Raw genomic sequence first — 17,569 nt, forward strand, 5'->3', positions numbered from 1 at the left:
TGTTGATTAGATTCATTAAATATTGCTGTATAGTATTGCCAACTAGGTCTCAACAAATTAAAATATTGAGCAAAATGAATATTGCACAGCAGGCTTGTTCTCTGAATTGCAGGTGATCAACATGTAACTCTGAGGCCTCGGGGACATATGCCTCAAAATCCAATTCTGGTAAAGGGAGTCATCTCGTATTATATGCATGTGTACACAGCTGCTAAATATGTCCAAAGAGCTTAATGATTGTCAACACTACAGTATATACAATATATTCACAAAATTGGTTGTGCACCTTGCGCCCCCCAGACCAGTGGCTCTTAATCTTATTGGAGGCACCTAAGCCCACCAGTTCTATATGCTCATTCACCGAACCCTTCTTTCAATGACTGCGCCCACTAACTGCAGGCGAGACTGAGGGGTGGACCTCTTCGGCAGAGGATCCACGGAACCCCTGAGACCGACTCACCGAACCCAGTTTAGGAGCCACTAGCCCCGGACATTTTCAGACACACATTAAGGATTCATATTTTTAGATTTTATTTCTGCACTATACAATGAAAGTAAGAGGAAGAGGTTTTCCACAATGATCACACAGAGGTAAAGTGGATGGCTGATCAATACAGTAATGCAGGCATTATTGGATGTTTCCATTGCTCAGCTTTCATTTAATGTGAGACATGGTCTGCTTGTCAGATTTACTTCTTCCACTGCTTGTTTTCGTAGTCCCACTTTGATGAGATGCCTTCCACAGGGTTGATTCTCATGTCCAGCATCCTCTGCAATTCTTTCTCCTTGTACTCTTTCTCAAACGTGTGAGGAACAGGTCCATACACTGGAAAGACACAAAGATTTATAAACAACAGTGTAATCAATGTGCACTTTTGTCCCGAGAAAAAAAGACATAAACAATCAAATACAATCATATTACAATAATGACAATGTCTACCAAACTTACCATACTTCCTCTGCCAGAGCACCACCAGACCAGTGAGGCCAAAAAAGATAAACATCCCACCAACCACAGTCTTCCACTCAGATGATCCTCGGTTCATCTCAGCAAAGCTCTGTTTGAAGCTGATGCGATACACTAAACAGAAAATGAAATGTTACGATGCATTAATGCAACATTGATTTGTGTTCATTGATGCTAACACTTACACGCTATCTTCTCCTCATTAGAGAGTGCGGCCCATGAGCCTTTTTCCTTCTCTTTGAGCGACTGCTGCTCTGCACTCAGGTTCTGCACATAGCTGATATCGGGAAGGGGGTTCTCCCGTGTATCAAAGTATCCAGGGAGCGAATAGCTCTCCACCTTGGCCACACCTATATCAACACACAAACTCATAATTAAGTATATTAAGTGCTGTCTTCTTCTTTTCTTTTTGGCTTTTCCCTTCAAGGGGTCGCCACAGCGAATCAGTAACGTCCATCTTCAGAGGTATGATACGCATGTTTGTTTAGGCCCAGCTTTTACGTCGGATGCCCTTACTGACACAACCCTCTGTATTTATCCGGGCTTGGGACCGGCACAAGAAGACTTATGTCCCTTTATGGCTACAGAACAAGCAACTCGCACAGTAAAAGGCTCCCAAACACAAAACGGTCATCGGTATAGCAACAATCAAAAAAGCAAAACTATACTCACCATTTGATGACAATGCTCTCATCTTACCATGAAATGGGCATGTCATTCCTGATTGCAAGCAGGGTAGCAACGCCGCAGAGCGTTGCTACCCTGCAATTGCTACTGTTAATGCTAATGTTAGCTCAAAATATTTTAACCTAACAATATGCAGCTTATGATGGCATATTACACGTTTCCCTGCATTCTGGTTCTTGAAATTTCCGAATACAAGAAACGGGGAAAAAATTGGATTGAAGTTTACGCTCTTTTTGCTAACACTACAGTTTATAAAGGTGAGTAAGTTATATTTTTATAACTCGTAGAAGTGGGAGAATATATATTTTTCTCCATAACTGCCAAGTTTCAAGCAAAAAGAAGCATTCGCGTATGTTTCTAGAGCTCGCAATTTTCTTGCCTACTATTCAGTGACAACCATTTTTTTGATTTCTGACGAAAATCTGCCTGCATTATTCGTTGATATTTGCTAATTTATATTTTGAATATTTTCTCGTGTTTTCTGTCATTGTTTAGAATTTCAAAATCTTTCCAAATGTACCTCACTCGTTAAGATCTGCCAAAAATTAAGAAAGTTGTGATAGTTTAAACAATAAAAATTGACATTTACCAACCCTGCAAAACAAAAACATAATAAAATGTATTATTATTATATGGAAAAAAAGCTAATCATACAACAATCAATAAAAGAACTACAGAGACACTACAAAGCACAAAGCGGTTAAAGTAAAAATCATTTCAAAGAGTGAGCGGCAAGAAGCGTTCTCACTACCTCAAATAGTATCTGGTCCCCAGACCTGACACGGGTGCAGAGGAGCTCAGAGCGGTATGATGGCATGAGGGCATTTCAAAATATGAAAACAAATAATTGTATTTTGTTTTTCTACTTCTTTCTTTCATTTCATAATTTTGCTGCTGTGAAATGTGTGACTGATAAAGAGTAAGAGTACTGATCCAATCCAATCGGATCCTAAAAAGACAGCCAGTGAAGTGATGCCAGTGTAAGAATTATGTGGCCCCTCTTACATGCACCTGTCAGGCAAGTGGCAGAATCCAGGACCAACCAGAGACATTTAATGGTGGATTGACCGACTCCAAAGTAAAGTGTATGACACTAATCCATGTTCGAGACTGTTGTTTTAAAATAAAACAGGGGGCATTCGTTGTGATTCGTACATAATACTGTCATCTTATATTCGATGTTATTCCAAAAGCCACAGCTGTAATGTTAGTCCAATTGCCCGTCGCCTTGAACATACAGTCACAGCATGAATATTTCAAACCTTTACCCCCATTGTTAAGATTCACGGTCATCCAAGCCATGGTAATCTGCAAATGTTGAACAAAGGAACTGGACTCTACTTGCTGGTTGTACTGTGGCTTTTCTCGATTTCTGAAAAGATGTAAAACACATCATACGTGATATTTACCATGACTTCCACGTAAGCAGACTGACGTGGAAATGGCACGTTTGCCAACAAGACTCAAGGCTCTGGTTGCCAGCATTCTGTGGAATAAAAATAAAAGGCAAATTATTTATACATGCCCTGGTTGATATGCAAACACTGAGGGTAATTGTCGACAAAATGTATGTAAAGGGCATATACTTATAAGCGAGGCTCTTAAAAGCCACCACAGTAGATGCACTCACAGATGAAATCACAACAAGATTAATTACAAAGCAACGTCCTTAATTTGACAATTACCAACCCTGCAAAACAAAAACCTAAAAAAATACATGCGACGATCCAAACTTTGTTTTGACAGTCATTCAAATTATTAAATCTTTCCAGAATGTGAGACACATATACAATGTCGTTCAATTGTGCATTTAAATTATGAAATAACTGGTACTCAAATTATGTGTGTGTTTCGCCGAGATTGTGACTCAATATTCACAATTTTGGGCCGTATGAAAAAAACGGACTTATCGTTGGTTTTCGCATTTATGCCTGGCTAGCGTTAGCCGCACACACGCAAGGTCAAAGCGCCCCTGCTTCATTCAGTAACTCTTGTCTTGCTATTTGTGGTTGATCAGAAAACATGTTTAGGAACTTGCTCACTTTTTTAAAAAACGGTTTTTGTATGAGGGGAAAAACACTAGAAACAAGCTCCAAATCAAATGTCGCTGCTAAAGGCTATCACAGACAGCGCTAGCTTCGATGTGCTTTGACAAAGTCACCCGTGTGTATTTGCCGATTGGGGCCGAATGTGGCGACAAGCGTAAAATTGGTGCAGATATTTTTAAATTACACAGTGCTACCGTAAGTAATCTCGTAACGTGAATGTAAACTGAGTAAAAAAAAGAAAGATGTGGTAAAGGACCTCACTGTAATCTCCTTGGTGCCGTCCACCGATCTTCTCAGAGGAAGTGCAGCGCACCGGAAGTACTTAGTTTGTCACAAATGAACTAGATTTTTACGACAGGCATTGTTATTTTACGGTAAGGCATTTTCGTTTACGGCCTCACCGGTTTAGTTACCAGTGTGCTTGGAGGACGCAAAATAAGATTACGTTTACTCTGATCTGATATGACTTCTTTGTTGTAGACTTAATAGAATCCATGATTAAAAACGGCCTAAATTTCCTGTAGCAATATTTCAATGTTTTACACTTATTCGTATGGAACTTAATCACATGCTGTGCTACTTTTCTCCTGGTATGATATGCGATATATTGAGCTAACTTGTCAAAAGTATTTTTACATTGTGTGGCACAAGAGCCTGTTCTTTCACGATAATGCATATTCAACTGACAAGTCAGGCATACTGTAAAATGCTCTTGCATGCCGCCAAGTATCCGCACAGCGCCGTCAACGGGTTGCTGGTTGCAGAAAACGCCAAGGCGAGAAAGAAAGACAGTCCCCACGATCCAGTCTTGTGTGTGGACTGCGTTCCGCTCTTCCACGGCACTTTGGCTCTTGCACCCATGCTAGAAGTTGCTTTAACACTGGTGAGTCCTTTTTCTGTCACGATAAAGAAATATTGCATGTATTGTTATATTTCTTGATCGAGGCATTCTGTGTTTATTTGAGAGGCTCGACGCCAGTTAAGACGTTTTGTTTTACAGCGTTTAAAAGTAAAAGTCAACTAAAAAAAATCTCAATTTATCAAAACAACAACTCTGCTATTGATTATCTCCGAGTGGATCAATTTTCAATATTTTGGACTGAAATGTTTCTAGACTTGGAAATGTACATGCTCACCTGCCCAACTCAGTAGAGACGTGTTCTTGTGTTACTTTGTCTTTGTAAAACAATCCTTCCACACTTATGTTCTTCTCAGATTGACACTTGGTGTAAAGAAAACAGTTATGTAATTGCTGCATACTATCAAGCCAATGAATGCACAAAGGATTCAAGGTAATGAGAACTCTTTTTTTTTTTGTTAAATTAACTAATTGAAACACATGAAAGTGTAACCACTTAAACAAACTCCTTTGCAGACCAAACCAGGTTGCGGAAAAAGTGGCAGCAAGGATTTCCGAATGCTTCAGTGAAGCAGCAATTGTTATGGTAAAATTATAACTTTTTTCAAACACATTTTCCTTACTAGCCTTCTCTCTTTTATAGCATTGTTACAAAGTCAAGTTTAAAGGACAACCGACGTCTCCGGACAAGTTGTGTCCATAATTTGTAAAATGGCTTCAAATGACTTCTACTGAGCGTATTTTACAAAGATTCCACCGCATATAGCTATATTTTACGTTTTAAGACTTGTGCTGAATATTGCGGAAGTGTTGTTTTTGAGTTGGTGACGAGTTCGTACGTGACGTCACTGAAGGAACGCCCCTGACCGAAAAAAAGTTGTTTTTAAGCTAATAAGTATTGACCCACCTAGGTCCTCAGTCAACCATGTGGAAGAGGAGGGAGAAGGATTTTGCGAAACAAAAAGTATGGAACCAAGAAATCGGGCCCAAAATCCTTAGGTTGCTAAGCTATCTTGAATGCACACTCCTACCCAAGGTGATATTTCTTTTGTAGCAGTCCTTCCATCACGTCAATGCTTGTTTGGTCTGAAAACAAGCATTGACGTGATGGAAGGACGCCAGAAGAGGGCGTCCAAGCTCCATACAAGGAATTTATCAGCCTGTGGAAACGCAATACACTGTCATGTCTACAAGAGGTCGCCACTTTCTTCTGCGTCTTTTTGGGTGAGACATTTACCCCCAATGTTGCCATCAAAATGGCACGGAATAAATTATTTAATCGATTGTAAACATGTATGCTTTCCTCTTCATAACTATTTGAAATATAAATATAAAACGTTTTTCTGATGTCAGTTAGGAAACCAAAAAGTGACGTCGGTTGTCCTTTAAATTTATGAAACATTTTTTTGCAGTTACAGTATACACCTCAGTCTTCTGACATTTTTTATTATGCTTACAATATCTTGTTTTTTATCTTTTCACCCCCCCCACCCCCTTTCAAACTGCTGCTGTAGACTGCACATTTCCTAATTGTGGCACTATTAAAGGCTTTCTGATTCTGAAGTAGACCCTGCTCCCTCCTCCATTTGTTGTTATGCAACATCTTCTGTTACAACTGGATGTTTTTCATTTAGATTTTTTTTTCTCCAACCCGCAGTATTGTCCTTCAACTGAGTGGAGTAATGCTTCAAATAGCTGAAAACAGTGTTCAAAACTTATCAAGCACACTTGAGGGTTCAAGGGCTCAAACGCATTTGAGAAATAACAGCCTGCAAACCCTCAAAACCGGTTTTGTTCTATGTCAGAAAAACAGCGAGTTTTTGGTAGCAAGTACTGCCCCAAAAAGAACAGAGACCATTTTTTTAACGGCTCATATGTGTGTCTTATTTTTTTATTTAATATTTTTTAAATGTAATTAATTATGAGAATTATCACAAAGTTGGCATTTGAATATGGGTACGTAGACTTTTTTAATCCACTGCCTTTATTTGTGCTTGTTCTTAGGTGGATAGCAGCAGATTAAAAATGAGTTGCCGTGAACCCATTGTGTTCATTTATGACCTTCATGAAAATAAGTGGAAAAGTAGAGATGTCAATCTGTAAGTATTTGTCGTATCGCATTTAAATCAAGTCCTGGAACAAACAATAGCTTGCCTTACTTGAACTGTTTTCTCACATTACCAGTGACTCTTTCGAGGACTGGAGCGAAGCGCAGAAGATCACGTCAGCTCTTCTGGAGGGAAGGTCCTACGAGAACTTGATCGACTTTGACAATCACCTGGACGACCTCAGGAACGATTGGACCAACCCAGTTATCAACAAATCTGTCCTGGACCTGTGTTAAGACCGTCGGGTGTGTAGGCTTAACAGGTGCACGTTGACGACTGCCTCTGCTACCTGTGGCACAGAAGCACATAATACTCAGCCGGCCGGTTCCAGTTTAACTTCTGGTACTGCCCAGAATATGTGGAACACCGACCTTTGATTAGGCCAACTGATCTCAAGGGCAAGCACCTGATGTGCACTTTGGGCAGGCATTGCAGACATAATGTGTTTCAATGCATTTTTTATATAAAAAGAGAATGCTGTCTTTATTCATAGTCTTAAATAAGTAATTAAACATAGAAAATATTTGATCGATTATGTTGTTCTTCTAAATGAAGTAGCCATACTGAGATAAAATGCAGTGGTGCCTTGATAGATGAGTTGAATTCACTTTGTGATGCAATAAAAAAGAGAAAAATAGTAATATTATATTTTACTTTATAAAAACAATTATGAGATAATTAAATACATTGTTTAGAATTTCAAATTTCCCCATTGTGGGACGAATAAAGGTATTCTGATTCTGATAGAATAAAATCATTTGGGGCAGATTATAGATACAGTAAAGTCTCGTTATATCGATATTCAAGGGAGTCCGAAAAAATATCGATATAACCGGGACTATCGATATATCCGACCCTGTTTGCATGTAATTTTCTCCATGCGTGCATAGAAATAGTATCGATATAACCGGGACTATCGATATATCCGATATCGATATAACGAGACTTTACTGTATTTTGCTTGATCTTTTGGATGTCGTGGCCAGATGAGGGCATGATATTCCAGATTTAGATAGAAAGAAAACTTTCTTGCTACTCCCTCCGCCGCCCACTCAGCTCCATAGTATAAATAAAAAGTGGGTTTTGTAATATTGTTGGTCTACATTTGTTGCTCTGTTTGTGTTCAAATATTTGTGGTCTAAATGAAAAAAAAAAAGATGTATTTTGTCATTATGTGTTAGCATTACGCTCACAGGCTTTTGTAAGGCATAGTAAATGCCAGTTTATTTATATAAACGTTATTGTTTTATGTGTAGTTTGAAAGTAAACTTGGAGTGGCAAATATCAATCATCTTGAAGCTACTTTTTTTTCAAACTGTTAACAAACTGCCAAATTGCTGCCAAGTGAGCTGAACTGAAGTAACTGCCATCATAAAGCACTTGCAAGTCTGAGCAAAAAAAAGTCAGAAGTCTTTCAAGGTACCACTGTAAAATATTTTAACTTGTAGGATGTTATTGTACTATTGCTAATATTTAATTGCCCTTTAACATTTTGTTGCATTGTTTAGATACATCCAAATCATACATTGTTTTAAAATGACTACTGTATTCTTTTGTACATGCACCAGCAATGGCAGACTGGTATTTTTTAAGTTATTCAAACTCCTCTCAAGACAACAGAGCTGTATTGCTTTGTTTAATGTACTGTAAATTCGCTCAATAGAGCAGTTGTAATGGTTCCTTCTAAAATACTTTGTACTTTATGATTGTAAACAAAACAGTGCAATGCTTATGTTTGAGAATATGCACTCTGGCAGCAATAGCCTGTAAATGGTCACTAAAATTATGACATTTTTATGGATTATTTTTCAACTCAATTGTCTGTCACACTCATCATACTTGTTTAGCAGTGCACTCTTTGGGAAGATGTATAATGACATCACATTAGTTTTGGGGGATATGAATTAATATTTTGTGTTTTACTTTGATTTACGCTGATTAAACAATGAATGGCACACATTTAACTTTTCATATTTTGAGTGGTAAAATATGGGATGATAAGTGACTAGCAAGAGAGTTGATCAAAATGTTCAAATTCAGACAGGACATTGTAATACAAGTTCACCAATATTGGATTAAATATCTGTTTTTACGTTTATTGTTTATGAAATCAAGTAGATTGTATAAACAAACACCCATTCCCACCCAATAGAATAATAAGCATATGAATACTACTATTTAAATAATTTTCTAGTTTATAATACGTATTAATTCATAATGTCACATCACGACGTATTTTACTCAACGCTGACATCTCGTGGTGTTTTCTCCTCACTGACTCGAGGCGTTCTCATTTCGCCTTTTCTCGTAGTGCACCCATAGACTATTTGTTTGGAGATGTGTGCTCAGTCTTAAACCAAACGTCATTTTATCTGCCATATTGCATGTGTATAATCTGCCTTGAAACGCATACGAAAAGACTTCTAGGGTCAAGTTACAAGTTACACAGTTAATCAATGCCCCTTTACAGACGCACATTTATACATTCATACGCATACAACGACCATTGTGATTATTTTTGCCGTCTTAAACGCATTCGTGACATTTGATGCTTCTTTAAGTAAATCGGGATCACTGTGTGAGCTACAAAGACAGCTAATTGTTTTTGCTAGGTATACTTGGCAATAAAGATGATTCTGATTCTGGAAGAATATTGCCACATTCAATGTGGCAGCGGCAACGACGTACAATAAACCATGAAAGACGACATCTCACAGACGATTACAGGTCAAACCACCCGTTTGGGGCAGTGTTATGACATCATCGGGTTGTGGTATCGTTTAGCCAATTGCGGCTCTTGATGTCCAAGTACAGTTCCTGTTTTCTCGAAAGTCTGCAGCCAGCGCGGGAAAGTTGGTGCTCGCTATCAAAGTTTTTGGATGCATTTTTCCTCTGTCTAAACGGTCAACTATGGACCCTTTGGAGGTCGAGTTCCTCGCCGAGAAAGAGTTGGTGAAGATCATTCCAAATTTCAATCTTGACAAATTATATTTGATCGGGGTGAGTACCTCTGTCAATCACTCACGATTAGCCTATTACCCGTTGCTTTCAGCCAAAACAATTGTATTGAGTACCTTGTCGGTAACAGTGGGTTAACCCTTGCAGGGGGACCTCGGACCTTTCAATCCCGGTCTGCCGCTGTCCGTCCCCGTGTGGCTGGCACTCAACCTTAAACAGAGACAGAAATGCAGAGTCGTTCCGCCTGATTGGATGGACGTTGGTGAGAGAAAACAATAATCGGTGTACCCAGACACCCATTTTACGCTACGTGCTTGTTTAATTAAAGTATTTTTTTTATCTTACCTGCTCATGTGACTTTTTCATTATGCCTCGACGTTGCAGAGAAACTTGAGGAGATGCGAGAGCTTGAGAGGAATGCGGCCACCTTCACGCCTGCTCCCTGTCCATACTACATGGAGCTGACCAAACTCTTGCTCAACCAGTCAGTTAAAAAAACTGCAGTAGTCTTAGTCAACATTTTCGTTGTACGGCCACCCGAAACACATTGTTTGTGTTCACAGCGCGTCTGACAACATTCCCAAAGCCGATGAAATCCGTACGCTAGTCAAAGACATCTGGGACACGCGTATTGCTAAACTCCGCCTTTCTGCAGACAGCTTCATCACTCAACAAGAAGTTCATGCCAAGGTCAGAACGTCGCTTTTATTTTGAGGTACCCACAGGTAAATATGAAAATATCGTTAAGTAGTATTCCAAAACGCACTGCTCTGTTTCCATGAAGAGTGTGGAAACCGATTTGCACGTTTTTGGATGTATGAGCAGTGATTTTTTTTTTGTTCATTATACAAATGCTAAAAATTATTATTATCAGTTTAGTTTGTTTCAAAACCAACCACATTGCTGTCTTAGCAAAGTCTGTTTAGCTTAATGCCAAAAAACAAACATTGCCATACCCTGGTCAACAAAAACAGTGTCAGTGTTGTATCCCTCAAAGCAACAGATAATTGAACCCAAACTGTGGAGGAACAGACACAGACAATAATGTAGCACTCATAAGCAGATATGGTATTCTACTTTCTCTGTGAAGTACGTCAACGGTGACTGAGTAGGTGAAGACAATCTGCACATAACGTTTGAACGTATGAGGACCTCACCCACATTTTGCTGCTATTCCTTTACAGCTGGACAACCTGACACTGATGGAGATCAACACCATCCGAGGCTTCCTCCTCGATTCGCTCAACTGTATGTACAAACTACGCTCCAATCTGCAGCCCAGTAAGGGGCCCCTGGCGGATTATTGAAGCACACATCTCTCTTCTTCAATTTAGGCATGAAGCAAAGTTGAGACAAATGTGTTGCACCTCTTTTTACCGTGAACAATTTTCAAGACTTCTGTGGCAATGTCCATTACATGTATGCCAAACATGAATCATTGAAATGTGTGGTCAAATGTCATGAATAGTGATTTCATTTGCTAAATTCATTTGTAAATGCTATTCAAGCATTTACCGTATTTTTCCGGTGTATAAGGCGCACCAGAGTATAAAGCGCAACCCCAATGAATGGTGTATTTTCAAACCTTTTTCATATATAAAGCGCACCTTCAATGAATGAAAAAAAAGCTAATAGATTTCATCTTCCTTTCATAACTTTGCTCCTGTGAAATGTAAATTTCTCCACTGTGAGACTAATAAAGGTGAATGCAGTCCAATTCAAATGCCACATTATAAGGCGCTATTACGCACATCTTCTACAGGGGAAAATTGAGTCGGTGGCTTCTGACAGTATTTGTGAGACCTGTTTTGGCTCAATATCACATACAAGGCACACCTGCGTATAAGGCAGTCATCTTTTGAAGAAAATGACAGCTTATACACTGGAAAATACGGTATGTGAAATCTTAGACTCGTGTGGCAGAACTGCTATTTGTCTTAGGTACAACTAGAGACACACATAACTTGTTTCTCCAGTGTACAACGTTGCTTCAATCGTCATTTCGGTACTTGCAAAACTCAAGGACAAACCATGACCAAACCTTTTAATATGACGGAGACCAAGGTATAGGAACATTTTTGAAATATTTTATTTTCTTTTTTTGTCTGAAATCACAGCCATATATTCATAAATACCTAATTACTACATTCAACAAAGAATATATTACATTACAATGGATTCAAACAAACAATTCTTTTGAAAACAGGATTTCACAGCATCTAGAGTAGACATCCTTCGCTGAGTAATGGCGCCATGACGTGGCCGTGCGTGGGTTGAGTGACGAGGCGGGGCTCTACGCAGTGTACTGTGCCAGCCTGTCACGCTCGCCTGGCCCTCAAACAAACAGGCAGCGATGCCCCCGACTTTGAGTATGGGCGGATGTGAAACGCTTGAGCTACAGTTTGATCAACGGCGGTCCAAAACAAACCAGGCACTTATTCATATGATGAGAAAGGGTGGCGAGGGGTGTTGTGCTTCCACTTTGATGATTTTACTTCTGCACGTTTTTCAGACGGACTTAATGAAATTTGAAATTGGTGAATGTCGCTACAAGTCTAGTCGGAGAGCTGCAGACGAGACTGTGTAAACCGACGCGTGTTTGTGTCTCTTTCAGTTTGTTACATGTTGGCAACGGATTAGATTATTAGGGATGATCCTTGGCCAGCGCATGATGGATAAAATGGGAGTTTCAAGGCTTTTTAGCTTATTTCCATCCTGTTTTTTTTTGGGCTAAATCCTTTTACTTTGAAATTGGCACTCAGCCCCTTGCTGTTGTGGATAAAAAGGCTTGAATCTGGCAAAGGCCTGTCACTTGATGCTATTGGATGCGTGTTCAGGAGGAGTCTTCAGGAAGCAGCAAAATCAGATGGCTGCTTTACTTCATGTCTTTAACAAAAAAAAAAAAAGAAAAAAATCAAGTTTAAGCCAGTCAAGTAACGAAAACTGGTTTGTGTTCACACTCCAGTGGGAGGCAACCATTTTGTTAAGTAGGCCGAGTAGCTGAAATGGGCGTCACGCTGTGCGATGAATAAAAAGGTGACAAGGGCCAGCGTCGGCCCCTCGGGGGAAAGCTTCACCTCATGGCGGGTCGCTGCCACGGAAGATAAGATCCCGTGTTTACTCTCCCTCTTTTCGAAGCTGTCCTGGCCAGCAGCAGTACAAACACTAAAAGCAAGGCTGTCTTTTGCACCCCCCCCCCCAAAAAAAAAAAAAGCATAAATGTATTTAAAAAAATGGCAGGCTTCTTTTCTTTTCAAAGAACAATGAGTAAAATAACAAACTTACAAAAAATCTTTGAAGTCTTCATATTATATACAATATAAGGCCGAAGCACCTTTTAAAATTCTTATTCTCAAATTGTCCTATTTTGAAATAAAACATTTTGTTAATAATTTTCCCCCAAAATGTGCATTTCAACATTCCGTCCAAATTCAAATATCTTTGTTGTTACGCAGTACCACCATGTAGTTCTTCAACTATTATTTTTAAGTGCATGTCCAGTTGGAACGAGCGCACTGCCGCCGCGATGGCGTCACTTCCTGAAATGGCCGCAAGCGTTCCTTTGGACTCTCGGAGTGTGTCTTCTCCCTCGCTGGCAGGATTGTCTGTTTGGGTGGCGAAGACGAAGAAAGAGGAGTGTGTGTGTGGGTGTGTTTAGCAGGACTCCATCTTGTGTCATCTTCACCAATCTCCTCTCCTGGCTACGTTGGCACACGTTAGGCTTGTCGTGCCGACTGCTCTTCCTTCATTGTTATATCAACGTGCTTCTCCACCAAGGGGCCCGGTGGACTAGCGTAATCCATGGTGACTTTGAGGGGAGAAGAATCTGGGTGCGCACCGGGAGGTGGGGGCATCAGATGTCTTTTTTTTTAATTGTATTTTTTTTTGGGGGGGGGGTGTCACCTGGGAGAGTAGCCTTTGTAATGTCCACCTCTGGGCCAGTGCGTCTGTGGCAGAGTCAAACACTTCTGGAAGTGCTCCAGCTCTGATTGCAGCTTCTCTCTTTCTACAGCCAGCTTCTGCCTCTGGGACATCAGCTCCTGCAAGCACCAGAAAGACGTTTGAAATATAATTGGTGTCAAGGATGTACTTTCTTAACAACGGTGACTTTTTATTTTGTCAAAACCAAAACAGGCGTATCACATTACAGCCAATCGGTTCCCAGAGTGCCTTTTTGTGGCGCCAGAGATTAAATTAATGGTGTTTTAGTCAGCATTTTCTTTCAATTCATACCCAAGAAAAAAATGTTTTGCTTGATTCAAACGATCCGAGTAACTTCTAAAGCAGGCATGGGCAACTTAAATGCTGTTAGGGGCCATTATTTTTCCTCAGTGATTAGTGGGGGCGATAGAGGACCAGACACTTCCTAACCAGATATACAGTATGCCAGCAATTTCAAATGTGGACAAAATACAGTGATACCTCATCTTACGAATGTGTTAGCTCATGAACTTTTTACCTTACAACCATTATAATAATAATAATAATACGTGCCTTTCAGTTTAAATTCGAGAGAATATAATCTTGGCATACAAACTACTTTTCGGCGGACGAACCAAACCACACAGCGCCACGGTGGCTGGCGGACTAGTTTTCGATGGATGAACACCAAGCCACACGGTCGAACAGCGCCACGGTGGCTGGCGGACTAGTTTTCCACACCCCCTTTGAGAGCAGATGTGGTTTGTTATCAAGTGGAGTACTTTTGCTATTCAAAAGACCCCACCGCAGGCTAGTGTTAAGATGAAGCGGACACAAAAGAAAATTACGGTTGAGCAGAAGGAGATCATCGAAAAACACGAAGGAGGTGTGCGTTTGTGTGATTTAGCGTCACAGTACCAGTATGCTAAGTTGACCATTGCTACGTGTGGCTAAGGGTGTTTCTGTGTTGTCTAAGCAACGGTCGCAGGCAATAGAAGACGTTGAAAAACGTCTGTTAATTTTGAAGTGTCCTTGAGAGTTTTGAAAGAGGCTTATAAATCAAATGTATTAATATTATTATTATTATTATTATTATTATTATCCGCTTATTCCTCATTAGGATTGCGGGGGTGCTGGAGACTATCCCAGCTGTCTTCGGGCACGAGGCGGGGGATTATTATTATTATTAATAACAACATAAATGAAATGTTTTATTATTATGATGTGAAAAATATGTACTTTTATTATATTCTATTTTTGTACATACATTTTCAAGGCACTGTCCTAAGCCAAGTGAGTGTGCACCTTACCCCCATGGTATGCGAGAGCTGTTCAGCAGTGAGACTGAGGTTGTAGTTTTGAGCTTCCAGCCGTCGACAATGATTCTGCAACACTTGTCGCTCCAAACTTTGTTCTGAGGAAAAACACAAAGAGCGCAGGCTGAGAAAAACAAACGTGAGGGCGGTCAACATGACAAGGGAAAAGGAAAAATGGAAACATAAATGTGGGATAATAAAGATGTGTATTATCAAATATCTTCCACTGTGTATTTTTGTGTAAAGCACTGCAATTTATTTCGCCTGATCATGTGCAGTGATAATCATGAATCACATGTAGATTGAATAAATAATGGCAGACAATGGTCTTACCTTCAACATATTCCTGATAGGCTTCAAATATGGATTCAATCCCTTGCCACTTGGAAGTCGGCGCTGCCTCTTCCTCCCCCTCCGCCTCTTCGCCGTCATCCTCCTCTGAGGCAGACATGTCCTCCCTCGTCCCTGAGGCGTCGCGGTGGAACGATGCGGAAAAGTGTTGCCCGTTGGGCTGAGGGTGAGTGTGCGCTAGTGCGAGAGCTGACTGATGTGTATTTGAGTGCGACTGGGAATGCGGCGGAAGCGGCTTCCCAAGGGTGCTCTGGAGCTCGGGAATGTTGTAATGCACAGAGGACTCCTGCAGGGGAGAAGATTCGGACATCCCAGTAGCGCTGCCTGAAAAGAAAAGGAACGGAGAGACAGATGGATATGAAACCTTCTGAGTCAACGATTGTCTTTTTTTTTTAATCAAAGAAGAGCCCGGATAAATACAGAGGGTTGTGTCAGGAAGGGCATCCGACGTAAACAAACATGCAAATCAAACATTTGAAGATGGAGGGCATTGATTCGCTGTGGTGACCCCTTGAAGGGAAAAGCCGAAAGGAAAAGCTGTTTGTTATGTATGGTGAATGACCATTTACTGGATCAGGATGATCACTTTGTTGGTTTGATCAGTCTGCCACATGGTGACGTCTGTGTGGAGTTAGCATACGAAGTGAAAACCACCACATCAAATCAAGATGCCGCAGAGATATTATCAATACAGTACTGTCTTTTTTACAGCTTTTGTAAGAATATGAACTAATATGAACTGAGGAGATAAAAATCTTAAAGGACAACCGACGTCTCCGGACAAGTTGTGTCCAGAATTTTTACAAAGATTCCACCGCATATAGCTATATTTTACCTTTTAAGACTCGCACTGAATTTTCCGGAAGTCTTGTTTTTGAGTTGGTGACGAGTCCTCACCCTACGTCACTGAAGGAACGCCCCTCACAGAGAAAGGACATACCTTGCATCACCTCAATGCATTTTGCGGTACTTTGTTTGGTCTGAAAACTTTGTGTTGATCCGTGTTGATGGCGAAATTAGAAGGAAAACGCATAAATAACGCGATGGTGACTCGTGTGTTGCGCCAAGACAGTGTATTTGATGTTCGCTTACAAAACGTCCCAGGAGACAATTTACACGGAGCTTTGTCGCCCTTTTCTGCCTTTTTTGGGTACTGTGAGTACGAAAAAGTTTGTCACTACATTTTTCTCCAGACGCCTCAAAATGAGACGGAAGGACTTCTTTAATCGATTGCAAACATGCATGCTTTCCTCTTCAGAACTATTTGAATCATATTCATAACTGGATGAGTAACAAGAAAGCATCTTTTCCGAATCTGAAGCCATTGTTTTGATTCTCCAGCAAGGCAAGACGTCTTGGGTTGACACCACGAACAAGGGGGCGGGACCTTCTGAAAGTGGCCACTTCCGGGTTCACTTTGAAGTAGTTTTTGGACACTAAGTCATTTTTATGGGTGTTTTGCATTTGACTAAAAATATCATACTGCGTGTTTTGGGTATTTTAGATGCTATAAAACGTTTTTCTGATGTCAGTTAGGAAACAAAAAAGTGATGTCGGTTGTCCTTTAAGGATTGGAAGCAATTTTGCTTTTACCTTTGTGTTTCTGAAGTGCTTTCTGAGTGGACTGCAGCACAGATTCATGAAACTGCTGGGCAAATTCCTCCGGGGTGAAGCTGTCCCAGGGTTTGGTGCGTCCATTTTTGCTGTGGACACCCTCTTTAGCCTGTAGAGGGAGCGGGGGCCTCAAGCTGTTCAGTAGGCTGGAACTCTTCCTGGAGATTGGCCCATCAGTAGGCCCCCGAGCCTTGTCTGGGTAGACAGCTGGAGAAGGAGGATCCTTTGGTCGTAGCGTGTCCCCCAGGGTTTTAGAATTGCCATTAGGGGATGGGGACAGCGGGCAATTTGAGGGGGGGCTATGCAGCCTGACACTGTGGTGGTCTTCGGATTCTGAGGTGGGCAGGGAGCAGGCAGAATCTGAAACGAAATGTGCAATTTTTAGGCCATGACAACGACTACAACTTGGTGTGCATTTTAGAAAGTGAATAAACTTGCTCGTGTAATACTTTAGGAATGAGGAAGTACTTCATGTGCCTTACCAGAGAGCTGCGCTGGGGGGCTTTTGCAAAGCGGATGAGGGGCATGTCTGATTGTATCCAATGTTATACTCTTCTCTTTAATTGCTTGAAGCAGTTCCACAGCCCTTTCAGTATCTACAAGGTGTAAAGAGTACAAGGGAAATGAATTGACAGAATTTCACACGCTTGGAGTTTCCTTAACTCATTCACTGCCAGATGATGTGCAAAAATGTGTCCACTCCAGTGCCAGACTTCTGAAGACACTGAAGTTGCAAGACC

General features: G+C 40.7%; 4 protein-coding genes and 1 long non-coding RNA gene across 8 annotated transcripts in view; 2 read left to right on the plus strand and 3 right to left on the minus strand.

Annotated features, from left to right (window-relative positions):
• Positions 1 to 514: 514 nt before the first annotated feature.
• On the minus strand, positions 515 to 4,038 carry cox4i1 (cytochrome c oxidase subunit 4I1). Of its 2 annotated transcripts, none has more exons than XM_088992638.1 (5): positions 3,959 to 4,038; positions 3,064 to 3,140; positions 1,153 to 1,317; positions 950 to 1,081; positions 515 to 826 (listed from the first exon to the last, which is right to left on the minus strand). In XM_088992638.1, exons 2-5 carry the CDS (start codon positions 3,137 to 3,139, stop codon positions 690 to 692), a joined length of 510 nt encoding a protein of 169 aa, XP_088848764.1. In that variant the 5' UTR covers position 3,140; positions 3,959 to 4,038; the 3' UTR covers positions 515 to 689. The 2 variants fall into 2 exon arrangements, with proteins under 2 accessions (XP_088848764.1, XP_088848765.1); XM_088992639.1 differs by having other exon boundaries at positions 3,964 to 4,035.
• Positions 4,039 to 4,094: 56 nt separating this feature from the next.
• Positions 4,095 to 8,767, plus strand: emc8 (ER membrane protein complex subunit 8). The gene is made up of 5 exons (XM_088992635.1): positions 4,095 to 4,585; positions 4,918 to 4,994; positions 5,078 to 5,147; positions 6,566 to 6,660; positions 6,746 to 8,767. The coding sequence occupies exons 1-5, from the start codon at positions 4,373 to 4,375 to the stop codon at positions 6,903 to 6,905; spliced, it is 615 nt and encodes a 204-aa protein (XP_088848761.1). The 5' UTR covers positions 4,095 to 4,372; the 3' UTR covers positions 6,906 to 8,767.
• Positions 4,469 to 10,111, minus strand: LOC148900721 (uncharacterized). 2 transcript variants are annotated; one of them, XR_016114488.1, is made up of 5 exons: positions 9,973 to 10,111; positions 9,744 to 9,837; positions 6,743 to 6,958; positions 4,839 to 4,924; positions 4,469 to 4,598 (listed from the first exon to the last, which is right to left on the minus strand). It is a non-coding gene; the product is annotated as an uncharacterized LOC148900721 (long non-coding RNA). The 2 variants fall into 2 exon arrangements; XR_016114487.1 differs by lacking the exon at positions 4,839 to 4,924 and having other exon boundaries at positions 4,486 to 4,598.
• Positions 9,495 to 12,582, plus strand: gins2 (GINS complex subunit 2). The gene is made up of 5 exons (XM_088992637.1): positions 9,495 to 9,669; positions 9,775 to 9,889; positions 10,012 to 10,111; positions 10,191 to 10,317; positions 10,812 to 12,582. Exons 1-5 carry the CDS (start codon positions 9,580 to 9,582, stop codon positions 10,932 to 10,934), a joined length of 555 nt encoding a protein of 184 aa, XP_088848763.1. The 5' UTR covers positions 9,495 to 9,579; the 3' UTR covers positions 10,935 to 12,582.
• The window catches only part of gse1b (Gse1 coiled-coil protein b), a 188,789-nt gene continuing 182,914 nt past the window's right edge, over positions 11,695 to 17,569 (minus strand). For both annotated transcript variants that reach the window (XM_088992632.1, XM_088992631.1), the window contains exons 13-17: positions 17,312 to 17,425; positions 16,809 to 17,189; positions 15,198 to 15,539; positions 14,859 to 14,962; positions 11,695 to 13,667 (exon numbers count right to left, since the gene is read on the minus strand). In XM_088992632.1, coding sequence (XP_088848758.1) covers positions 13,527 to 13,667; positions 14,859 to 14,962; positions 15,198 to 15,539; positions 16,809 to 17,189; positions 17,312 to 17,425 — 1,082 coding nt within the window. In that variant the 3' untranslated portion in view covers positions 11,695 to 13,526. The remainder of the gene's footprint in view (positions 13,668 to 14,858; positions 14,963 to 15,197; positions 15,540 to 16,808; positions 17,190 to 17,311; positions 17,426 to 17,569) is intronic.

Source organism: Hippocampus bargibanti, linkage group LG03, assembly GCF_051943395.1.
Source record: "Hippocampus bargibanti isolate YZ-2025 linkage group LG03, ASM5194339v1, whole genome shotgun sequence".
In the NCBI taxonomy this organism is placed as follows: domain Eukaryota; kingdom Metazoa; phylum Chordata; class Actinopteri; order Syngnathiformes; family Syngnathidae; genus Hippocampus; species Hippocampus bargibanti.